The sequence below is a fragment of the Pteronotus mesoamericanus genome, unplaced genomic scaffold (assembly GCF_021234165.1).
Source record: "Pteronotus mesoamericanus isolate MK-2021 breed Mesoamerican mustached bat unplaced genomic scaffold, CSHL_Meso_final scaffold_85, whole genome shotgun sequence".
Taxonomy (NCBI): domain Eukaryota; kingdom Metazoa; phylum Chordata; class Mammalia; order Chiroptera; family Mormoopidae; genus Pteronotus; species Pteronotus mesoamericanus.
Window position 1 is genome coordinate 22,352,910 of NW_026555329.1, and position 26,581 is coordinate 22,379,490.

A 26,581-nucleotide genomic window follows, 5' to 3' on the forward strand; every position below is an offset into this window, starting at 1 on the left:
ATAACTATGTATGGTACCAGGTGGGTACTGGAAACATCAGGAAGAATACTTTGTAAAGTATATGACTGCCTGACCACTATGCTATACACCTGAAACTAATACAAAGTAATACTGAATGTAAACTGTAATAGAAAAAGAATTTATTTCCTTTATGGCACAACGCAAACACCACTCACTCGTTCCCAGCTCCCAAGTAATGCAGCCCTGGGGTTTTCCTTGACAGCAGGAAATCCCAAAGTTTTCTTCGAATCCTCAACCCCTGACTCTACCTGTCGGGACAACAGCAAATGTCTACCTATGTTCTGCCCTGATCTAGGGTTACTGCAGTGCCACAAAGCTCCAACAAGCCCTCTGACTTTCCATGTAGGAAAGATGTGTTTTGGAAAAAATTAATGTCAAGTCAGTCTTATAAAAATAATTTCAGGCATCGCTTCCCCAGAGGTATGGAAGCCAAGCTGCCTCTATCAGCATAAAGTAGTGATGGACGAAGCAGGCCGGGAAGGAACCCTATGACTCCCACGGGCCAACCCTGACTATTCCAGGAGGAAATTGAGGCACAAAGCATTATGTAAAAGCATCTCATTAATGAGTAACCATGACACAGTGAAAGGAAAATGTCTTAATTTAAAAATGGACTTTTACTTTCTGTTAGAAAATGGGGCTTGGCCTGAGACTAGTCACAGGTGACACAATTACTGGGTGCTAAGAGTACCACAGTGTAACCTACTGCCTACTGGTGACAGCAAGCATCCTGAAGACAGAGACAGAAAGAAGTGCTCCAGTACAAGAGTGGAGAGGGGCGCAGGAAGGGAGGAGAGAGTGGGGGACACCCCTACTTTTGAGACCATAAACCGCAGCACCCAGAAGGTGAAGGAAAAGAAATCAGGTTCAAGGATGGAAGAGACCCATATCCCGTTTCATTTAAGAGAAATTTAAGTGAAAATAACGAGGGACAAGCAGCAGCTCTCAAGTTCATGCTCATTATATGCAGTGCACATACACTTACACACACGCGTGTGCATTATTTACTTGTTTTAAGCAACCGTGCTCTGTCCCAGCTGCCTGGTTGCTGAGGGAATAAGCTGAGGTTAAGGAATTTACCATAAATGTAAGAACAGAAGAAGATATGTACAGGCTAAATACTAATGAATAAAGTACAGTTGTTATCTAATTGTTCTTTTAATATTTTAACAATTCCTACAATATTGCTCCAGTTTTGCTATGCTTTTCCAGGGGGAAATCATGTTAAGTTCCACGCTGAAGCAGAGAAGTTGAGAAGGTAGATGCTGAATCCATGGCACAGCCCCTCACCTCTGCCCTACATTCCTGGCTAGTCTCCTCACTGGTCTCCTGCCTCTGCCCTGCCCCCATTCCAGCACAAGAGCCACGGTGAGCTTACTAAAACGTCACCCAGATCATGCACTGTCTTGGTCAAAACCTTCCAGAGCTTTCTATCTCATTCAGAATAAATGACGAAGACTCCTAGTAGCCCTCAAGACCCTACATGACCTGCCCCAGCCCCTGTTGCCTCTGATTTCATTCTCTACCCTTTTCTTCCCACTTTAGGGCCTTTGTACTGGATCTGTCGGCAAAGCTCTTCCCTCAAATACCTTGATGACTCTTTCATACCCTTTGGTCAAATGTCATCTTTTCAACAGGGTCTTCCTTGCTCACATCCACAATTTAAAACTGCACATCACCCCTTCCCTGGCACTGCCTGAACCCATTTCTCGCTCTGTTCTCCTCCGCAGGCCTCTCCACCACCCAGCACTCTCACTGGTAACACCAGTGAGCCGACTGGTACCACCGCTTTGGACAACTTGCCAGAAGTGTTCAAAATTATAACCGTATATGCTCATTCACTCTTTAACCTTACTTACGGTAATTCATAATAGCAAAACACTAGGAACAACCCCGACCTCCGTAAGCAGGGAGCAGGTGAGATCCCCACGGCAGGAAGCACTGCGGCTGTAAGGGCAGAGGGAAGCCTCACTGGCCTCCTCTAGCAGTGATGTGAAAAGCCCCACGCGATGCCTGAGCAAGAACAGCAAGACCGAGAACTGTGTTTAACATGAGAAACACAAAAATATATACTTATAATTTCTTACACTTACATAAAAAGAAAAACATAAGGAACTAATAAAGTGGGGCCTGTGGTTGGGGCAGTGATTCTGGGGAAGTGGGTAGATGGGAGGCTTTGCACCACACTTCCTTTAACATTGTTTGATATCTTGAATTACTTAAATTTATTACCTACTCAGAAATTAAGCAAAACATGCCTGACCTATCAATCGCACTCCTTGGTATTTACCCAAATGAACGGAAAACTTACGTCCACACAAAAACCTGTGCATGGATGCGTATAGCAGCTTTAGTTATAACTGCCCAAACTTGGAACAATCAGCTTGTCCTTCGGTAGGTGAATGAACACATGAACATCCAGACAATGGAATATTCAGCTTTAAGAAGAAATCAGCTATCAAGCCATGAGGAAACATGAAGGAAACTGAAACGCATATTATTAAGTGAAAGAAGCCAGTCTGGATAGGCAACATCCTGTATGATTCTAATTGTATGACTGTTTGGAACGGGCAAAAGTATGGAGACAGTAAAAAGATCAGTGGCTGTCAGGGGGTAGGGGGAGGGAGGGATACCAAGGTGGAGCATGGAGGATTTTCAGGGCAGGGAAACTACTCTGTGTGATACGGTAATGGTGGATACATGTCATTTTACATTTGCCCAAACCCATAGAATATACAACACCAACAATGCATCTTAATGTAAACCATGGACTTTGGGTGACATTGACATGTCCATGAAGGCCCATCAGTGTGACAAACATACCACTCTGGTGGGGATGCCGATGACGGGGAGGCTGTCTGTGCATGTGGCGGGGCACTGGTGTGTGGGAAATCCCTGCACCTTCCGCTTAATTTCGCTATGAACCAAAACTGTTCCAAAAAAGAGTCTATTAAACAAAGTATGCCCTCATGGCTCAGACTTTTGGTTTTCCCTCAGATTTTGTAAGGCACTCCTTGGGGTTAAAAAAAGAAGGTGGAGAGTCAGGGTAGGACAGTAGGACAGACGGACCCTACCACTAATACTTTCTCCTCTGGGAATGTGCGTCTTCTTCCTCTGGGGTATGAGGTCCAGGCGGCAGAGACTAGAACCCCCAGATGATCTAGTTCCTGGGCTGCATGAAAGGACTCATAGATTGGCTTCCTTTGCCTCAGTCTATTAGCCTGTCTTCCCTTGATGTCTCTCAAGCCAACTCAGGAAGCATTCACCACATCTGTTCTCATCCTCAAGCCCCAGGCTTTGCCCATAAGGTCTTTTCTTGTCTGTCAGCTCCCATGCCTTACACCATCTAAACATGTCATTCTTCTGAATCCCCATTACCAATTATGTATTAGGCATTTGTAGTGACACTTATCCATAACATTAATAATTTAAACACATATTTATGTATGTCTATCAGAAGAATCACAGAACTGATGTCTGTTTTAATCAATATAATTCAGGACAATAAACATTTGTTGAACACCAAAATATGTATTATGCACAGTCTCTGATCTCATGAAGTTCCCAATCTGTTAGCTTATTTTCCACTACATCATATTACTTCCCAGGACACATTTAATAAATGCTTTTGCACGTTGCTAATGAAGATAAATTGTATTTGCACCAAAATAAACAAATTACTCGATGTTTTCTAGTGCAGAAACTTGGCAGAACAAATGGCTACCTCAATTGTTCCTTTCAGCAGATATCTTTACTGATTTAAATTTTTCTCATGTTCTCTTTTGTCTTATTACTTTTTTCAATGTTTTTATCTATTGATTTTGGAAAGAGAAAGTGAAAGAGAGAAGGGGAGGGGGAGAGAGAAAGAGAAACACTGATTTGTTGTTCCTCTTATTTATGCATTCATTGGTTGCTTCTTGTATGTGCCCTGACTGGAGATCGAACCCACGACCTTGGCATATTAGGACGATGCTCTAACCAACTACACGACATGGCCAGGCCCCCCGCTTTTTTTTTTTTTTTCATTTCTTTAGGGCTTAATATTTTAGATACTAACATGCAGTAGCTAACCTTTAAGAGCCACATTTGGAATATTTATAAAGAGCTTTGTTCTCACTCAGACTCCCGAGGGACAACTGGAGCAGTTAGAGGATGATTCTTGCTTGGTTTAAAAAAAAAGAAGGGAAAAATCCATCTAAATCGTTAAGTTGCTATAGTCTTTTAGAACATAGAAGTTATTTAAAAAATTTAGTGAAAGTACAAAGAGTCCTTGGGGCACTGAAGAAAATAAAAGAGTTCTTAGTACACTATACTTTCAGAAGAAAAATATTAAGAATAAAAATAGTTTCCTAACTCAGTCATTCTTTGGGATTGATAATTTATTCCTGATGGTCCCCCAAAAGAAGGGAAGAGGAGAAAACGAATATACTTGGCTCCCATAACAGTAATTATTCATAGCTCTTTTCCCTCATAAAATAATGAACTATTAGTTCTCCCATAAAATCCCTTTCAGTAATTTTATGGTGGGTCTGCATTTTATAATGCATGTTTTGTAACCAAGAACATTTTTTTAAAAAGCGAATCATTTTACAATAATTCATTCTACTGATTTTTATTAAATGTCCAATTTGAAACCTTTCATCCCTCCTCTAAGAGTTAAACAGACCAAGTCTTAGATTCTTCTGTTTAGTTTAATTATTAAAATTGAAAGTTTCTTGACTGCCACCTACTGGTGAGAAAAAAAGTGACAGCTTATTTTTTATAAATTCTGCATTTTTCTCTCAGATTTTCTGGTTTGGGTGTTTAAATATTTTACATTAAAAAAGACTGAAAGCTGTACTATAGGATATTCAGAACATTTCACATGTTTAAACTCAAATAAGCCGACCATAAAATTTCTAGTTTTTAAAAAAGAAATCAAAATGCGATGTTTTCCTTTTTTACAATTTAATACTTTTCTTAGTACTAGAACAAGAAGTCACACATTGTCACACCCCAATTTAAATTTTGTTTTTATAGACATGGATGCTAGTCTAAATGATGATAAAATAAAGGCTTACTTCAAGATTAGCCTGTCAAATCAAATGAAGTACTTCCCTCAGGATGAAAATCTCTCATCATGAGGGATGTCACTTATTTTTATCTTTACAGACAAATAATTTGTGAAAATAAAAGGACAAGTCCACTAGCAGGTGGAATACACAATGGCAAAAGTAACCAGAATTTTTCAAGGTAATATATTAGCTTGAGGGGTAACATTTATATCTTCAGCCTTCGCATATAGGAAGCATGTAGTCATTTGTAATTAACGAAACATACCTGGCTTAAAATGTGGTAAAGAATGAACTCCAGGCCAAGTGTCCTCATTTGGCGTTCCAAGAACCTGGTGGAGAGCAGGAAATTGTGGAAACAGACTTATTATTTCCAAAGCACTCGAAAATCTCCAGTGTAGAAAACAGTACACTGCATATGATGAAACTCTGAATTTTTTTTTTCCATTATCATGTGCCAGGAGTTTTATTTCAGGAAAAAACAAACCCGGCTAACAAGCCACCCAAGATGAATGTCTGTGCTTTAACAAATGCAGCCAAATGAGGTAAGACAAGTTATATCAGCTGCATTTTATCAACTCCAAACTTAATAAGTAAGTTTAGGACCCAAATGATAAGCTTGTCGTCATGGAACTGAATAAGGTATGTCCCTGTCCCTCATGATTCTTTCATGAGCTTTTGTCCTTCACGCCAGTATCGGATGTCTCGTCGTTGAACAGTTCTAAGGATTCTGTCGTTTCTCATGTCACATCCTCCGTCTGAGCATCGTTAAGTTTCCAAGAAGCAGGACAGACAGCTTGGGAGGCTCACATTCTTTACTGCCACATGCTCATTACAGTTACCATCTTTAATTACGGATTTATAGGTTCCTCGTCCCAAAATACTGTTCTCTCTAGGCGTTTTCCTTTCTTTGTCCACACTTCTACCTTCTTTCCCAATGTGCTTTTCTATCACCACAGTGCTCGATCTGGTTCAAGGGATTAAAGGGCAATTCCAGCTTACATATAACTGGGCACATTCCATTTGAATTTCCAACTCCACCATCTATGACTGTTACACTCAATGCCCACAGGAAGTCGCCGAATGAGAACAGTGGGGTTGAATGGTTCAGAGCCCAGTCCCTGGCATCTGTCTTGCACCCCTACTTACTTGTTATGGGACCTTGGGCAAGAAATAACTGCACGGAGCTTCAGCTTCCTCTTTCGTAAACTGGAGGTGAGAACACTATCTGGCATGCAGCAAGTACCATGTCCCTGTTAGGTATTATTCAAAGCACCCATAGAAAATGGGGTCAGGTGAGGGAGGTGCTGGTCACGTGGGAGAAACTCATCTGCCTACTTTTTCCACAGTGATTCCTGGTCAGGGAAGCCAGTGCCATGTGTTCTACCTCCAACTATCGTGAACCAACATGAATAGTTGGAGCCTAGAAAGGACAAGAGATAAAGCCAGAAGCAGAAACCTGCAAAACAAGCAGGTTTTGTGGGAGGAAGTAAGGCATATTCACTTCACCTCTGAGGATCAGCTGGTACTTCCAGGCAATAAGGAAATAGAGAGCTCTGATTATTTATGCGTTTATTTGCTAGGGGGACAGGGATGTCGAGTCAAAGGATGGCACATGTACAGTGAACATGTCTCTCACTGCTTCCCATCTGATGAGTCGGGGTCAAATACACACATTGTGCTCCTCATTGAAACACTGACTCTGAGTTCAGGGGATCTGATAATGCAATCTTTCTTAAAATTGTGATCAGTTAGTTTTGCAAGTACTAATTAATACTAACATTAATAGGCTGATCTACATAAACAAGGTCACGCTACTGATGGGCTGGGTGGGAGTGGGAAGGAAAACAGGCGTGAGGGCTAGGAGAGCCGTAAGACGGGAAAAGAGGCACAGGCATGGCATCTGCCATGAACAAGTGTGACAACAGGTCTCTGGCAAAGGCATTCCCCTCCTTCTTTTCACTAATTCTGACTGCAATTTCAAGAAAGGGAGACAATGAGGTGTGCAGACCAATCAGGGAAGCTCCATGTGGGGCTCACACTGAGTTCCAGCAATGAAGGACAAAGGGGTTCAATGGTATTAAACTTTAGCAACTAAAGAGAGGAACTTTCAGCTCAAAATCACAACCTGATCACAACTAATCCATCAACATGAAACAGACACTTTGAAGGTTTTATAACCAATGACAAGTCCAGCCGCCAGAACCCGAATCTCGTTCTCTCACTGCTAATAGAGGTGCGATCGCTATCCTGACCGTGTGTTTCTACAATGTTTGTATTAGCAAAACTTTTTTATAGGCACTGTCCTCATCCAGATCCAGGGTTCTGTTTCAAAGTGATTATCAAATATTATGGCCATCTCGTAAAATTTATTTGCAAAGAAAAAAATATATGACTTTTTAATGAGTTATTATAGCATTGACTGATGAGATTCCAGACCTCAAATTCTTCTGCTTACATCTCCTGGGCCATCAGCACAGGAAATACAAGCTGGACAGCTAGTGGGCAAAGGAAAAGAAGAATTAAAAGTCAATTCTGCTTCTTATAAAAGCCATTTTGGGAAAGACAATTTGGGTAAAATATATGGTTGGAGATGATAGGGTAGTTGTGCAATAGAGAAAGTGGGGGTGTGTTGTCTCTCTTGTCAGAATTTCATTTTTATTAATCAACAAAGACATTCCACTACCACAATACTTGCAAGTTAGAAAAAAAAGAGGTATTCTCTAAAAGCCAAAAACATTCTATTGCAAAAAAAGTAGTGCAAAAAAAGTTGCATCCAGTGTGCCACCAACATCTAAAATGTGGTTACCACATCTGTTAATGAGCATCTCAGGCCCAGTTTGATCCTTTTTTCAAATCCTCACCCAAGGAAATGTTTTTATTGCCGAGAGAGAGAGAGAGAGAGAGAGAGAGAGAGAGAGAGAGAGAGAAACATCAGTGTGAGAGAGAAACATCAACAGGTTGCCTCTCATACATGCCCCAGATGGGGATTAAACCCGCAACCTGATTGGGAATCGAACCCCCAACCTTTTGGTGTACAGGATGCCCCAACTAACTGAGCCAGCTGGCCAGAGCATGCCTGGTTTAATCTTAAAACAACATGCTTTGATATGCTAATAACTCTTCTACATATTCATTTAAGCACTTCACCATAAACCTGTGCTGTGGCTTACACATCTCCCTGTTCGTTTATTGGTTTATCTCTTCACTGGGCTGACATTTACTGTGTTTGTCCCAGAAGGCAGAGGGCAGGGCCTGGGGCTCTGCCTTGAGGTGCTCCTGCTCTGGTGGGGCAGGTGAGGTTAGGGGAAGGCCGCGATGAGCTGTCCTCAGTAAGTGTTCTCTCGGAGGGAGAGAGAGGTGCACACAAGGTGAGGAGTGCTTGAGTCTACCTGGGGGCGGAGAGAAAAGCTACATGGGAGGGATTGCCTGTTCAGTGGGAGAAAGAACATTAACGTTGGCCAAGTAAAGAAAGGGTGGGAGTGACACGACAATATTCTGATTAAAAGGAAAAAATTATGTCCAAATAATTTCTCCAAGTACCCATGCTGCTCATGCGCCTGTACCTTCTCACTGGTTTCCTCTTCTGGAATGTCCTGCCCCTAATGGGCTGGGTTAACTCCTAGCTCTGATTCTAACTTCAGCTCACAGTTCACCTTTTTCTGAAAGACTTCCTGGATTCTCCGGTCCGAGTTATATGTAGTGATCACTGTGAACTCTGAGGGGTCTTTGCAGACTTTTGTAAGACCTACCCGCTGCCTCACAATTGTTAGCTTACACGTCTGCCGTCTCACTGGACCAAGGGATGCTGAGTGGAGATCATAACGCTTGTCTTTGGATCCCTAGTGCCTACCATGTGCCATGCACTCAGTAAATGTTGGCTAAATGAATGAATGAATGAATGGTGTTTCTGGGTAACAGTGTGAAGGTGTAGATGAAATTATAGGATGGGAGGTTAGGGCCAGAATCAAATCCAAAGAAACTATACTTTATCTGTTTCAGATTTTCCCAAATTACAGATCCCATGACCCATTAGGGATTATAAATTTCATTCAGTGTAAGATCAGCATTTTTCAAAAGAGAAAATACCAGAGGGCAACATACATGGTGAAGATACATGGCGTTTTATAAAACTTCTGTTTCGGTTATATGTGTGCGTATGTGAGTGCGCATTGTGAGTCATGATGTAAAATGCATTTCTTACCATTTAGGAGCCATTCTATAGGGAACAAGAAGTTATTAGCTGAAATCAAGAATGCAGGTGACAAAGCAAGTTTGGGAGCTGAGGGCAATGAGTTTCGTTCTGGGCCTGCTACTTGTCAGGAATGCCTGCAGGTCAAGACAGGGATATGTAAGGGGCAGTCAGAAATACAGTATGGATCTGAAGAGAGGGGTTTAAGATCCAGAAGAACATTTGGTAGTTTTTAGCATATAGAGTATAGAAAGCAAGTGCCAAATTGCAGCAACAAAATGGTCTTACTTCCCTATAGTCACACATATACAGTTCCCAGACAACCGTCTCTGTGAATTCCTGGACTTTTAGTATCTGTTCAGAAAAACAAACTCACCTTATCAGTAAGGGTTGGCACTGCCTGAGCCTGATGAACTAGGATTTAATGCCCTCCAATTTAGTCTCCCAGACTTGTCTATGCGCTGACAGGTATGGCTTAAATCTCACCGGTCATGATGGCCTCTGTGAGGGGCACAGGGAGATGCTAAGAAAAAGGGCCTCTCTGCTAAAACATTTACTTGACAAATTCTGAACTCATAGAGCTCGGAGGTCAAGAACTACTGTTTGTCAGAAATATTTATTTACGCTTCTGATTTTTTAAAATCTTTATTGAGCTTTTTTCCATTACCAGTTAGTCCATTTCTACCCACTGCCCCCCAGCAATCACCACACTGTTGTCCGTGTCCACAAATAATTTTTCCCTTTTGCTCAATCCCTCCACCCCCTATCCCCTCCACAGTAGCTTTTCTGCTCTCTATCTATGAATCTGTCCGCATATTCCTTGTTAGTTAATTTTGTTCATTAGATTCCACATATGAGTGAAATCATGTAGTATTTGTCTCTCTCTGACTAGCTTATTTCACTTAGCATAGTGTTCTCCAGGTCCATCCGTACTGTCACAAAGCGTAAAATATTATTCTTTTTTATGGCCGAGTAGTATGCCACTGTGTAAATGTCCCATAGTTGTTTTATCCACTGATGTACTACTGGACACTTTGGCTGCTTCTAATCTTGGCAATTGTAAATAACGCTGCAATGAAAACCGGGGTGCTTATGTTCTTTGGAATTAGTGGTCTGGGTTCCTTCGGACATATTCCCAGAGGTGGGATTGCTGGGTTTACCCTTCTAAATTATTCCTCGTTCCATTAATTCTCACATTTGCTCTTCTTTGCCTTGGCCCAGGCCCCAGGGACTGCTAAAGTGAGTCCATGAGTTTCCCCTGAGCAATGCCCAAGGTTTAGGCAGAACAAGGGATGCTAATAGTTCTTCCTGGATCAACAGGTCAGAGAGTTTGCAACAGAGGGATTCTGACCAATCAAATACTGACAAAACTGGGTCACCCAAGTACGTCCTGATGAAGCGACATGGAACAAGCTGGGTTCCTTCTTTAGTTTTCCATTTGATAAGATGGGCACTCTACAGGAGTGCAGATGATTCCAGACCAATGTTGTAATGAATCTAAGGAAATGGAGTACAGCCAAATAACTTTTATAATTTCTAAACAGAGTCTCTGAAAGTCCACATATACTGTACATCTCTAAAATAACGATTGCTTCATTTGCTGTATTACTTTAGGTTCTGGAAGATGTTTCTCTGGATCCTCAGTGAGAAGTTCTAAGTGAAACTTGTGATGAGGCTCGGCACAACTCGACTTGGCCATTACTCACTCCGCTCTGGAACAGATGGTCTCAAATTCAAAGATGAGCCAGAGATAAACCAAAACTTCCTAACTCTTATCTGGCTATGTGCTCTTCAGAAAAAAAAGTTATCAAGTGGAGCTGGAATTCAAATCAGGTTGGGCCCTGGCTGGTGTGGCTCAGTGGATGGAGTGCTGGCCTGTGAATCAAAGGGTCGCTGGTTTGATTCCCAGTCAGGGCAAACATGCCTGGGTTGTGGACCAGGTCCCTAGTAGGGGGCGCTCGAGAGGCAACCACACATTGATGTTTCTCTCCCTCTCTTTCTCCCTCCCTTCCCCTCTCTAAAAATAAAATAAATAAAACTTAAAAAAACAAAAACAAAATCAAGTTGGATTGACTGGAAAGACTATTCCCTTAAGAGCTGCCCGGTACGCTCCCCGGAGAAGGAGATGGAGAAACGCCCCTCAGATGGTGTTAAGTGATTCATAGCCTCTGACCAGACTATACAGAGAGGTTTGGGGTATTAGAAACTAGGCTTTTTCATTCTCTCTCTTCCTCCAGTCCAACATGCACATGTACATACACACACACACCCTCTTCAGTGACTTAAGGACATAGAAAAATGTCTTAATTCTCTGGTGACACAAAATAGAAGGAATGTGTAATATTCTGATGGCTGAGTCAGGATTAAAAATAAATATTTAATCAGGTAGGAACAAGTGCCTGAACCTAACACAGGGAAACCTAATACCAATAAACATAAAGTCCAGTACTTAGGTTCTATTAATTAGCTATTCAGGATGGGGAGATCTGGCTGGCAGCAATTTGTGTGAAAAAAGGCTCAGCAGTTTGAGCTGAGTACACATTCTCTGAGACCACCCGGTGGAAATCAAAGGAGATTGGGGTGGGATGACTTTAGGGTGGCCTGTTGTCCCCACCTGCTGGTGTTCATACTCTTCCCCCTGAGTGTAGTTAGGACTAGGGACTAATCAACACAATATGAGAAATGTGACAAGATGTCACTTTTGTGATTATATTGGGTAAGATGGTAACTCCCATTTTGCTGGGAGACTCCCCCTTGTTGGCTTTGAGGAAGCAGGCTGTCATGCAGGAAGGTCACAAGACAAGGGAATGAAGGTGGTCTCAGCCAACAGCCATGAGGCCCTCCATCCAACAACCTACGAGAAAGTGAATGTTGCCAGTGACCAGAGGAGCCTGGAAATGGATCTTTCCCCAGGTGACCCTCATGCAAGAGTGCAGGCCCAGCCGACACCTTGATTACTGCCCTGGAAGGACCCTAGAGCAGATCACCCAGCTAAGCTAGGCCTGGACTCTTGACCCACAGAAATTGTGAGCTGATAAATGTGTGTTGTGTGTAGTACTATGGTTATGCAGCAAGAAACAACAAATACAGATTTAATTACAGAACCGTACCATACACCAGGTGCTGCCTGTAAAAAGGGACAAATATAAACAAGGCAGTCTTCTATAGGGTGTACCCAGAAAGGCCAGGGGATGGTGGACTGGAAATGTGTCCTCTCAATGAGCCTGGGATATCGCCTTGAATAAATCAAGTACTGCAAAGGCAAGGGGGGCTGACTGATGCTGTGCTGAGTCAGATGGAGAACAAGGGCGACGGGTGAAACATTAGTAAACAACAAAGAAGGACATTCTAATGACAAGAGCTGTACAAAAGGGAACAGACAGGCTTGTAAGTTTTAATCAGCGCTAAGGGTTGGGCTGCACCACGTTTTGAATTCAGATATAATAAGAATCAAATTCTGCCTCCATAGACACACAAAGGTCCTATGCGGTACATTTCAGATGTAACACTGCAGCAAACAGTTTGAGCAGTAAGAGGAGGTCATGCATTTACATCTATCTTTGTTTTCCTTTGTTCTAATTAGGATACGTAACAAGAAGTGAGTTGAAAAGGAAAAGGGTATGACTAAATGAAGCGGGGTAGAGAAGGTATGAATGAAAGCTTTCCTTCCCATTTTCTATCTGAAGTAAGTATAAATGTTCACTATTTTGCAGGGAAACAGCACAAACAATGGAAAATATCAAAATATTTTCTAGTAGCAAGATAAACAAAGTATATACATGTATATAGTGTGTGCACACATAAACACACATGTATAGTTCCTCTCTTCCATCATTCCCTAAAGCTTAAGCTAAAGTGCCAGTAGACAAGGGGTTAGACTTCATACTGTTCATGCTGGGCAACAGCCAACAGTGTACAGGCGGATGTAGGATTAGAAAAGCTGCTTTAAAATGCTGATTCGGGGTTATGTTTCACAGGGCAGCCGAACCTGTGAGCTTTACCTAAGAAGCGCCAGGAGGGGGAGCCACTGGACTGAGAAAATGCAAAGCTGCCCTGGCTTCAGAAATCCGCTTGAATGTTCAATCAGCTATTCAACTGAGGTGCTGGATTAAAGAATATGGTGTTTCCAAAATATTGGGCAGAGTTTTCAACATGGAAAAGCTTTAGATGAGGAGTAATCCAACTGAGTAAAGGATAGCTCTTCGAGTTTTATTTTAAGTGAGTTCAATTCACCTGCTAGAGTTAAAGGTTTGGCTTAGTGGTACTTGGATTCACATGGTAATCATCTGGAAAGTATTTTAAAAAACAAAACAAAACAGAACAGTCCTATAGATTAGGAAACACCCCAAAAGTTCTCATTTAATTGGCCAAGCTGCAGCCTAGTTAGGTGGAATTTTCTAAACCTCCCCAGTGATTCTAATGCCAGATAAGGCTGGGACCACTTGCTAGCCCAATGTATCCAGGCAATCTCACAGAGCCTCAGTTAAGTGGTTTATAGATTTTTTAAAAAAGTCTTTGGCCTGGACCCAGGGGGCCACAAGAGATTTTCAGTAGATGAATGAGCAAAACAAACAGTTGTCTATTACAGAAATTAGAAAATGCTCTAATTCCTGGAAAATTCTGCAGCCATTTAAAAAGTTTTCCTCCAACTAAATTTTCATTTCCCCCCCTCTCTTTTCTCCTACTGTTTCTATTCCCTCTTGTCCTAAACCCTAACCCCCTCATCGGTTTCACTCTCAACAGCTTCCCTTCTTTTCACTGAGTGATGCTACCGTGGCTTCAGAGGGTCAGTCTCTAAGTGTGTGCTGTGGGGGCCACGACAATGGAAACACACGTCGTTCGGGGAGCCAGAGGATGGAGGCTGCAGAGGCTGGAAGGGGAGGTGCTGCTGAGCAAACGCAGCAGAACCAGGCTGACTGGCTGAGGCAGCAGCACGAAAGCAGAAAAATAAAGCCAGGGAGAGGGACCTGGTGCACTAGGCACTCGAGCCTTGTTGGTCAAAATGTGGTCCAAACCAGCAGCAACAGCATCAACGAAGAAAGCAGCTCAGCTCCCACCCCTGACGGGAAGAATCAGAACCTAGAATTCAACATGAACCTCAGGTTATGCATAGGCACACAGACGTTTGAGAGGCACTGCTTCAAAAAACTCATTCTAACTGGAATTTTTAACCTAAAAATCACAAGCTGTACAAGGAGGTTAAGGTCACAGGTCCATCTTCATCTTCGTTTGTTCAAATAGCATTTGGAAAGGAGAGGTCGTGGGCAATTTCAGGTTCAGTGGTACAGGCAGCTACTACAGGTGACTGATCGCAGGACTGGCTCAGCAGTCTACCAACCGGAGCTCACCCCCTAGCTCCGGCCTTCCTGTCCTTGCTTCCACGGTCTTACACCCCCCAGGTGTCTCTTACGGCAAAGGGCTTCGGATCATTTCTGGAAACTCGCAGGATATAAATAGTGATAATTTAAAAAACAGTGAGTTCATCCACTGATACTGTTTACTTCAGCTGCAAACTGAATTGGAGGCCAATTAAAATTCTATGACACATATGTGCCATATATGACACATAACACATACCCGAATTGGTTTTTCTATGGATCATGTGCAATTGTGTTGATTATTCGGAGACATGAAACTGCAAAACTATAACTTTTTCCCTAAAAATGTAGTGCTGTAAATATTTTTATGACATTAAAATTTAAAAAGACAAAGCTATTGAACTAATTCATAACACTATGAAACTTCATGTTTTAGAAAACTGTTACCTTCAAAAACATATTAACAGGAATGTATTAGTTCCTTGTGGGTGCTGTAACAAATAACCACAAATTTCGTGGCTTAAAAGAACAGAAATCTCATTCTCTCAAAGAATTTCTGGGGTTAGAAGTTGGAGATCAGTTTCACTGGGTTGAAATCAAGATGTCAGCAGGGTCACCCTCTCTCCCAGGCTCTAGGGGGGAATCCGTTTCTTGCCTCTTCCAGTTTCTGGGGGTAAGAGCATTCCTTGGCTTGTGGCCACATCACTCCAATTTCTGCCTCTGTCTTCAAACTGTCTTTTCCTCATTTGCATCAAATCTCCTGCCTCTCTCTTATAAAGATGCTAATAACTGCATTTGGGGCCCAACTGGATAATCCAGAATTATCTCATTTCAGATCCTTAACCCTACCTGCAAAAAACCCATTTGCAAGTAAGGTAAAATGAGGTCCAGGAGTAAGGGTATATAATATCTTTGGGTGTTCTCTATTCAGCCTACTAAGAGTAAAATTCCCATTTACAACACGTTATTTCTAAATGATACTCACAATGGATTATTTATACATAGAAAACAGGAATTATCTGTATTTATGCGTTTGTTTTTGTTTTAATTTATTTTTTGTTTTTGTTTTTTAGATTCCACATATAAATGAAATAATATGGTATTTGTCTTTCTCTGACTGACTTATTTCACTTAATGTAATACTTCCTAGGTCCATCCATACTATCACAATGGTAAGATTTCCTTTTTTTTTTTTAATGGCTGAGTTATATTCCATTATATTTACATATCACCTCTTTTTTATTCAGTCACCTGTCAATGGACATTTTGGTTGCTTCCACATCTTGGCTACTGTAAATAATGTTGCAATTAGTATTTAGGATTTCTTTGGATGGATACCCAGAAGTGGGATTGCTGGGTCATATGGTAGTTCTATTTTTAATTTTTTGAGGAAACTCCATACTGTTTTCCATAGTGGCTGCACCAATTTGTAATCCCACCTACAGTGCACAAAGGTTCCCGTTTCTCCACATCCTGGCCAGTACTTGTTGTATGTTGATTTTTTTGATGATACCCATTCTGACAGGTGTGAGGTGATATCGCTGTGGTTTTAATTTGCATTTCTCTAATGATTAGTGATATTGGACATCTTTTCATATGTCTATTGTCCACCTCTATGTCCTCTTTGGAGAAGTGTTTATTCAGATTGTCTGCCCATTTTTAATTGAATTGTTTGTCTTTTGGTGTTAAGTTATATGAGTTCTTTATATAATTTAGATATTAACCTGTCTTCAGATGTATCATCGGCAAATATATTCTTCCATTCAGTAGGCTGTCTTTTCATTTTGCTGATGGTTTCCTTCATAGTGCAAAAGCTTTTTAGTTTGAGGCAGTCCTATTGTTAATTTTTCCTTTGTTTCTCTTGACCAAGAAGACATATCATGAAAAAAATATTGCTTAGAGCAATGTCAGAAAGCTTACTCGTCTGTGCTTTCTTCTAGGAGTTTTATAGTTTTGGGTCTTACATTTAAGTTCTTAATCCATTTTGAGCTTATTGTCTTACATGGTATAAAAAGTGGTCTAATTTCATTTTATGCAAGTATCTGGTATCTGTCCATTTTCCCAACACCATTATTGAAGAGACTGTCTTTACCCCACTGTATATTCCTTTCTCCTTTGTCATAGATTAATTGACCACATAGGTGTGGGTTTATTTCTGGGCTCTCTCTTCTGTTCTGTTGACCTATGGAACACAACGTGGATTCACGTCTGGTGCCCTCCCACCCCGTCACTCAGATGCTGGTGCAACATTATTAATAGGACTGTTAATTTGTCTGAGTTGACCCCTAAAGCAAGCTACACATGCAAGGCCAGCAGAGGCCGGAGGCTGAAGCCTGCTGAGCGGTCAGTCAGTCCAACGACCCCCCAGCAGAGTGACTGCGTTCCTCCTCCCAAGCGGGTGCAGCTGTGCTTCTGCTGATCTGCTGGACCTACTCGGATTGGCTTCAAAGTCAAGGAGTGATACTCCTATACTGCTTTTTACTAAGAAAACCAATTTTGTCATTCATTCGTATTTGATCCTGACAGTCATAGAAGTGTTTTTCTTTCTCCCTCAAAACAAAGAGAAAAGAATGAATTTATTATTTTTTCTTTCTGTGGCCCTAGTGCACAGAAGTTTGTTTTAATTAACATAATAAGCCCCCGTGAGCTCACCACCTCAGACAAGAGCTGGGTTACTTAACTTTCAACAACCACCAGTAAGCTCCATCCTGAATCATGTTCATTATTCTTTCCTTTTTATATAATTTGATTGTCCTTGTAAAGATTATAAAATATTTTTATTTTAAATTTTAAATATAAAATATAATGCTGTGGCTCATCCTTTTTTAAAAAAAGATTATAATTATGTATTTTTAAATAGAGAGAAGGGAGGAAGAAAGAGAGGGAGAGAAACATTGATGTGTGGTTGTCTCTAGCACAACCCCAACTGGGGACGTGGCCCACAACCAAGGCACGTGCTCTGACTGGGAATCGAACCGGCGATTCTTTGTTTCGGTACTCAATCCACTGAGCCACACCAGCCAGGGCTAATCTTTTGGGGTTGTTTTCTTTAAAATTTATATTGCTAAGAGTCATCCAAACTCTTTTGTAACTATTATGTGAATGGAATATTATTCACCTACTCTCTTATTGATGGGTATTTGTGTTGCTTATAAGTTTCTGCCCAGAATTCAGGAAGGAAAATTGCATTTTATAAAAAAGGCAACTTGAAAGCTCATCAGCCATCTCATTATCCCTTTACCACCACAAAATTCTGTAATGAAAAAAATAAAATAAAAAGATTGGCTCCTACAATGGGGCTGTGTTCCAACAGTTTGAGAGCTGTTTGGGGCTCACACTATATTTTCCCAAAGAAAAGATTTTGTGCATGGTGGTTAGTCTCCTGAGTGACACACAGAAGGCTGTTAAATTCACAAAAAACCCAGAAAGCACTGCAGAGCCAAACTGCCCTGCACAACAGCACTTCCGGTGAAAGTGCAGCCACCAGAAATCAGAAGACTTTCCATGGAGGCGGCTGGGGAGCAGGGCAGCGCTCCTGTCCCCAACACTCCACACCAGCCCAGAGCAGGAGCAGGCTGGCCTGAGGCTTCCAAGCTCATAGGGAGAGGGAGGCTGGCCAGGGACTGAGGTCAAGGCCCCAGAGGGAGCTGAGACTTGGGAGAAGTGACAAGAGCTCTCATGTAAAGGGTGAGTGGTGGTCAGGAAGTGCATCATTTTCTCCGTCTTTTTGGATTGGTTACCAGGGGTGATGCGACAGCAAGGTGGGGTCCAGAGGCTGCTCCCCGCAGGGGCACAGACTGAGTTTTCTTCCTCCTTTTCACAGCCTTTTCCGTTTTCTTTCACAGAAGCACCTACTTGCACTTAGGATGGGGTACTGGAGAGGCAGAAAAGGGGGCTCCTGGAAGAAGTGGAGCATATAAAAGGGGTGCCCCACCCCTGGGCTGCTGTGTCTGCAGTGGCAGAGCTGGGTGGGGGGAGGGAGAACAGGACAGACAGGGCTGCGCCTATGCTGGGAGTATGTAGGTCAGGGCCTGCCTAGAAAGGAAGTCCATACATTTACCTGTTCTAAAAAAAAAGATGCTGCTATTTTTAGAGCTTTGAATGGGGTATGCAGGAATGTGTGAATTACAACTAAACTTCTGGTAAGTTTACTAGCAGAAAGGCTGTTAAAAAATTTAGGTCAAGAAAGTTGTACAGTATGTGCTACATTAGCAATATTTTATTATAGTTTTTGCAACTTGTATATACTACTCGGATATATACAATTACAATTTTAACATATCTGTATATTACATATTTAATCATAAAAAATACTGTAAGCCTGTTATTGACAAGGTCTCTCTCTGGATGCTAGGATACAGCTATGGAAAAGATAGTCCTTGATGAAGGGACTCTCTTTCAAGATAAGAGACCTTCACGATAAGCTTTAGGTCCCCCCAGAGCCCCACTGTCTGTCCGGAACAGGCTCTCACTCTTCACACAACACTCTTGGCAACTGACACATGATACCACAGCCTCACCTACAAATGGGCTACTTATTTCTAACCAATTCGGTGGGTCAAGAAAGGGTATTTAGAGTACTAATGCTAAAATCTGGTATTTATCATCTAAAATGAGTATATCAGAGTTGAAAGTGAGGGATTCTCTCAGGAAGTATGGCTGCCACTCGGTCCTGACAGCCTTGGATGCTTCTGCGAACCACACACACACGAAGGGAGCTGGAGTTCAGCAGGTCTCTGGGGGGACACCGGACTATGGGCTCCTCATCAGAATCACCATGAATTGGGAGTAACTTTCAACTGCTTTTATTCTTTATTGTAAATGGCAAACTGGTGTTCATTTAGCCTCATCAGCACCGGCTTACATTATTGTGAGCTCTCTAGTTAACTTCACATTATGTATATATTTCTCACATATTTTAATGCATTTCCACATCAGTGGCATATTTGGCCAATTATTTTCCAATAACTAGTAAGTATTAGTTATGCATTGTAGGTTATATATGAATCAGCTGAGAGACTAATGCAAAAGCAGATATATACCTATATCTCCCTCACTCTTTCTGGTTTTTTAACACATTTCTATGGACTGAATATCTTGTGCTACCTCCCTGCTAACTCATTATGTTAAAACCCTAGCCCCCAATATAATGGTATTTGGAGATGGAGTCTTGGGAAGGTAGAACTAGATTACATCAGGAAGGGAGACCCTCATGATGGGGTTAAGATCCTTATTTTAAAAAAAGGAGACACGGAACCTCTCTGAGCACACCCTACCAGCAAAGCCATGTAAAGACACAATCAGGAAAAGGGGCCTCACCTAGAATTTGATCACACTGGCACCCTGATCATGGACTTGCAGCCTCCAGAACTGTGGGAAAAAAATGTCTGTTATATAAGCCACCCAGTCTATGATGTTCTGTTAGAGCGGCCAGTACTGACTGAGACACTATGCACTGTTATCTGTACAGTTAAATAGGAAACGGTGAGGTTGGCAGCCAAGAGACCTTTGCCTGCCTGGCTGTGCCAAGGAAAAGAAGGTGAGAGCCTGTCCTGGGGAGCACCAGGTGAGAAACACATGAACCCTAATTTATCCTGCGTCATGACAGTTGGGACAGAAAGTTTTATAATGTTCAGAGGGGCTGCAGGAAGGGGCCTCACTGAATACGAATATGAAATGTGATTCAATGAATAATAAACCCTAAATAGGGATCTCTGATTTATATGGAGACATACAAATGATGTCTGGAGCAGGCTGAGTGACTGGCAAGGGTCACACAGCCAGTGGTGATGGTGGGTGGAGGGGAGAAAGGGTGGTCTCCGGATTCCAAAGAACTCAGGTTCCTGTTGGGTTGGACAGTAAAAATAGTTTAAACACATATGTTGGCCTTTGACCATGAATTTTATCTTCATGTGAAGGACAAAGTTATGATTAAAAATACTCAAAAAATCGGGGGTTGGGCCAATAGGGAACATCTCTTCCTAGCCTCCATCATACTTCCCATAAGAGCGTCCTGCTTTATTTCTTGAGAAGCGGTTTTCATTCTGGATTATCAATACATCACAGAACATTGTCTGGATGGTTTAGTATTTCCAGTAAAGGATAAAGTTGCTCAAAAGTTAGGGATCTCAACGTTGACACAGCGTGGCCTCCTTACGCAGTTGGAGCTGTTGGCAGCAGCTGCTCTTCCTCTGATCTCTCAAGAAGGCAGCCTCTCATCATTCCCTCTCCACTGCCCCATTCTGCCACGGACCGGCTACCGGGGACAAAGGACAGCCTTACAAGACAGCCTATAAGCAAACAGGAGCAAAGGGCCTGTCCAACCAAGATGCAAAGCCATCGAATGGTCACATTCACTGAAAGGATGGGTAACAGTCCTTTCAAAGAGCTCGCCAAGCTTTTAAGATATTCAGCCACTTCTGTCTTACGGTTTCTTATGATGAAAACAGGCTCCAGAACAACAAGTTGAGGAATGGGGATTAGGGTGGGTAGGCATTTTTGAAAGATACAAAATTAGGACTTGGGCCAATGACACTGCGGCCTAAGAGGCCTGGGGACTCACTCTTTTAGTAGATGTGAAATTAAACTCAAAAGGAGGAGAACGCTCATCGCTGTTCTTATTTTCCTTACATTGCATTAGAGTTAGTGTACAAGCAGTTAGTTCTGAGTCTTACTTATACAAGATTGTCCTCCGAAGATACTTGTATAAGCTACACTGTAATTTATAAACAGAGCCATTGTGTCTTTCTTTCTCCTACTGGCCTTGTCAGCAGCAACTATATGATCAAGTCATGCACAGTCCCTTAAAGGATCAGACTTGAGGCCAAGAACAGTCACCGTAATTCTCAGCATTTTCTCATTCCAAGTATTGTACTACGCTTGCATGCATGCAATTTAATGAGGCTTAATTCATAAATTACTGTCCTCTACTAAATTATTCACTGAGTAAGCCTTAAACCACCTCCTACTTCAAGTGACAAGCTTAGTTTCCCCCAGATGCCTTTGAAAATGTACTCTTCTATTTTTGGTGCTGCTAGATGCTGCTAGAAACCCATCTCTTCCTTAATTAAGCCTCTTGCATCATTGACTTTAGAATTAAGAGATCTGAACAAAGTGGCAGGTACAACTATAGTACAGAACAAGGCAACTGAGTTTTGTTGTAGTGTGTTTTTGGCATAGTGCATCTATAAAGCAGAATTTGATTCTCTTTAGAATATGTGCTATGAAAAGTTCTGTCACTAGATCAGAAATAAACACTTTGAAAATACACAGACCGTCCCACCCTTGACCAAGAAAACCTCGTTTATTTTAGATGATGCCAATGGCAATGCAGGTGAGCCAACAGAACACCTCAAGACATAGATTCCCAGTTCTCAAGTTACTTTAGAACTGTTCAATGTCGTGTGCATTTCAGGCCAGTTCTGAGTGAGGGGAGGGCAGAAAACTCTTGGTTGGATACAAGAAATGTCTATGGTTATAAGCTTCAGAGGAGCATAACAAAGAGTACCTACCTCATTAGACTCTTGGTAAGAAGGTTAAACAAGGTAATACATGTAAAGCACTTAGAATACCACATGACACATCAAAGGCCTCCGTGAACGTTAGCTGCCATCGCTGCCATCAGCACCATCATCACTATCTTTCTGATCACTTCCTTAGCTTCTGTAAGACACACTTTTCTTTTATGGTTATGGGAAAATAACACGTAGGCAACAACATGGTGGAGTTAATGAGATAATGCATAAAAATGCTTAGTATGGCATTTTGTTAGCTAATAGTAGTAAGAATAAAAATAATTTATGTATCTATTTCCTCTTTGTTGGATTCTTCGAGTCAGAAATCTTTGTGTCCTTGTGACAATTTGACAACTCTGAGAAGGCTAGTTTCTAAGCCAAATGATATGAATGTTTTAGAATTTTTCTAATTTATTCTGTATAATCATTAACTCGGTTTATTATCTCATCAATAGTATGAGAGTACTTATTCTACCTTGCCAAGAGTAGGAATTGTCAATTTCAAAAATCTTCCCTGAATTATATACTACATATACAGTCAAAGATACATATTACATATTTTGCTGAAGCTGTGAAAATCAACTTAATGGGTAGGTCACCACCACCACTAACAGGACCAACAAAAATCAAACTTAAATTTCATGTTACTATAATACCGAAAACGGATTTATGAGGTAGCGGAAATAGCAATGCACTTGCTGTAAGAATGGAACATCACATGTACACTGACAAATGAACGAGCCTTGATAAGGACACATATTCCATTGTGTGAGAAGGTGGAGCTGTGCTGGGAAAACGACAGCCTCATGAGGTACAAAATGTCCTCAGTAGGACAAGGAAATCAATAAAAACCACAGTTCACATACTCCCCCCAAATCCCCAGCTGTTAGTACTTTTGAAGGATTCAGTTGTTTCATTAGATGAAAAATGTCTCCATCGAGTGTTTAACATATTGAGGCCCCAAAAGACTTCCTCCTTCCTGCCACATGGCCCTGGTCTTAAACAAGACCGCGGTGAGAGGCTCCGGTAAGGGGACGCAGCTTCTCACTGCGCAGGAAGTGATTCTTCTTGAGAGACTATCGGTCCAGAAAGAGCTGACAAACTTTTTCTAAAAAATATAATGGAAAGAAACTATAGGGGATTCATTCGAGTCACTTCCTTTTCATCTTGAATGTGAATGAAAAAAAAATTGCTAATAAAAACACACATGCCTGTATGTCTTATAATAACACCCAGATGTGCATTTATATAAATTTCAGTGCCATCTCCGGACACCTCTGGTAGCCTAAATAATGGTAACATGTTTGTTTCTGGAGGGAGAAACTTGGTGCTGGGGCAGTGGGGTAAGACACATATTTTTACTCTGTACCATTTTGTACTGTTTGAATTTTAATAAATCAAGCATGTTTTTAATTATTTCTTTAAAACACATGTTAACCATGTAAATAAATAAATATCTAAAATGTACTGGGACATTTGGCAAGATCTGCAGGCATTTCTGGTTGTCACAGTGGGGGCGGGGAGGCACGTAGTGGCTAGAGACCAAGTTTGCCGACAAGCATCCCGCAGTGCACAGGACAGGCCCCTAAGCTCCCAGCTCGCGAGGTCAGTGGCGCTGCTGCTCTAAATCACAGGCCTTTACAAAGAGAACATTAACACACAGAGTATGAATTATACAAACAACAACTACTGACGTTGCCTCTTGGCTTCTCACAGCTCCAGACAGAGTAGATCATCCAAAGAGACAGGAGTGGAGAGGCTGCACACCCCCCAGCCTCACACCCAAGGCGTTTCCTGTCTGGTTGGGGAGAAACAGCTTTCATCAGTGGCCCTTAGCAGGGGAAGCAGTAATAACAGCAAGATCTGGACCCGTCCTGTGGCCTCAGGAAGAGGTGTCCATAAGGCCCGCTCTTCGTGGGCCTACGTGGGTAGGAGCAGGCATTTAGGGGCCCTTTCCGAAAATAAGAACTGCATGTTTAAGCAGTTATTCATGCCTCGACATGAATAACTGAATGCACTGCTTTAGTTATTCATGTTTAAGCAAGTTTGGTTAAAAGTCCATCACACTTTTACCTCTCCAATGTAGCACTAGTGCCTGTATTCAAACTGCTACATCATATAATTCAGTGGCATCATCCAATGGTCTATTCGACATCCACAGGCCTCAGTTACTTTAGGGACAGTATGGTGACCAAAGGAAGAAACTCTTTTACAAAGCACTATTTGCTTAGAGAGCCTCTGGTCCCCCAGAAGATCTCTTGACAAGACAACCCACAAACCTCACGTCAGGAAGTTCTTGAAGAGGTTCCACTGATAGCAACGCAAAGGAGGGACAGCTCTTGCCTCCTTGAAATGCGGTCTATTTAGGTGAATTTAAACTTGTCCCTGCATTGTGCTTTCTCTCTCTCTCTCTTTTTAAATCAGATATCTTGCCCTTGTTCATTTTTGCATTATGGTATACATTCATTAAACTATTTAATGTTTGAGCTGAAAGGGATCTTAAAAATCATCTAACAAAATCCTCACATTTTACAGATAACAAAAGAGTTAACACATATAGGAATTTCTCTGTAGCCAGCATTGCTCTGAGTTACTTCAATTCATTCCTTTATCCTCAAAATCACTTCATGAGGTAGAGATTATTATTGTCACCTCCAGTTTACTGATAAGGAAACTGGACACAGAGAGGTTAATTCCCATGTTGTCGCAGAGAGAATTTTAAGTGACCTTCAGTTAGTTATGCTCTTGTATAAGTGCCTCCCACTGCATGTGGGCCAAAGCTGTGACTTGCTTCAAGTCAATCGTGTATAACAATAGTGATGGGGGAGTCACCCACACGATTGCATTCTATTATGTAAGACTTTATCGTAGCAGACTTAGTGAACTGAAGGAAGATTCTCCCTTGGTCTGTAGGAGCTGAGAGCTAACAGCAAGAAAATGAGGAAATCATTACTATAACCATGAGGAAATAAATTCTGCCAACCACAACACGAGATGAACAGAAGATCCCAAGTTCCAGAAAGGAATGCAGTCCAGCCAATACCTAGACCGTTGCCTTGTGAGACCCTGATCAAAGGACTCAGCTATGCCGTAGCCTGGACTCCTGACCCACACAAACTATAAGGTCATACATGCATGTTTCTCTAAGGCTTTAAGTTTGTGGGAATTGGTAATGCAGCAATGGAAAAATAATAGACCCAAGATCACAAAGCAAGTAAAACGGAAGAGCAGGATTAAAATCCCAGTGCTAAGACTCCACTAACCACAAATACTGAAGTGATAATAATGGTAATCTATGGGTCTTGGAGACGTGGATTATATTACTTCACCTATTTAATTTTTCTTCATTGCATTTTTTTACTCTCTCACATGTTATACACTCATGAACACATGAACACACATACACATTATTTATTTTCTCTCTAACTAGAGCATGGAATCTATGTGGGCAAGATTTCCCAAAACTTTGTTCACCACTGTATTCCCATCACTTAGAACAATGTCTGGCACCACGTAGATGGTAAAATTATTTGTTGAGTGCCGCGAATGAACACAATCACCAAGAAGCTTAAGCGTGGAGACTTGTTCAAAGTCCCTGGATGGTTAGTGGCAAAGCCAGATATGGTTGAGTGTATTACGGATCTTGCTTCCTCACCCCTTCCAATAACTGCACCCTCTGCCATGTGAATGTGTGGCTCTTGTACCAGTTTGGCCAAAGGCATGGCGCTGGATGTGAAAGGGGCAGTTACAGACTTAGAACTTAGGAGGTAACACCTGTTTCCATTCACCCTTCTTGCCATTCTGCAATCGCCAGAGAAAAGCATGCCCTCGTTAGCCCACTGGTCCAAAGAAGAAGAAAATACGTGGAGCAAACCTGGACTTAATCTGTAGGTGATGAGCTGAGTTTTAAGCAGCCAACCCCAACTAACCCATGAGCATCTGAACAAGAATAAATCATTATTTTTAAGCCACTGAATTTTGAAGTGAGGCAGCATTATTAAGGATTTGGAAGAGTTCTTTGCACTTCTAGCCCACCCAAAGTCTTATTAGCATGAAATTTCCCACAATGGCATTATGGGGAAGAAAGCCCTAAGCAGTAAAGGAAGATATGATTAATGCTTTAATAGTCCCTTTGTTGGCTATAGGAAGATTTGTAACCATTACACTAAAAGCAACTTTTAGAATAGGATATATCAAAGATCATAATTTGTTTCTTAACAAAACAAATACATAGATGCTCTCCTGAAATTAAGGCACTACAAAAAAAAAATTATACAGGATTAAAGGGAGAATGGAGGTGTGAATTGGAGGCAGGAGTTCAATAGCTAAGAAAGCCCAAGTCAATGTAGAGCTGACAATGGTTAATCATCTACTTTCAAGATCTGAAAAGACTAAAAGGGGCTTGAAATTTTGTAGCCTGGAACCTCCGGCTACACTTTAAAGTACAGTATTATTGTTCATAATTCAGTCAAAAATTGAAAATAG

The 26,581-nt window shown here is 41.6% G+C and overlaps 1 protein-coding gene across 2 annotated transcripts in view; it reads right to left on the reverse strand.

The window, feature by feature from the left end:
* CDK14 (cyclin dependent kinase 14) overlaps positions 1–26,581 on the reverse strand; it is a 537,382-nt gene that overhangs the window by 142,650 nt on the left and 368,151 nt on the right. For both annotated transcript variants that reach the window (XM_054564177.1, XM_054564178.1), the window contains one exon: positions 5,341–5,404. In XM_054564177.1, coding sequence (XP_054420152.1) covers positions 5,341–5,404 — 64 coding nt within the window. The remainder of the gene's footprint in view (positions 1–5,340; positions 5,405–26,581) is intronic.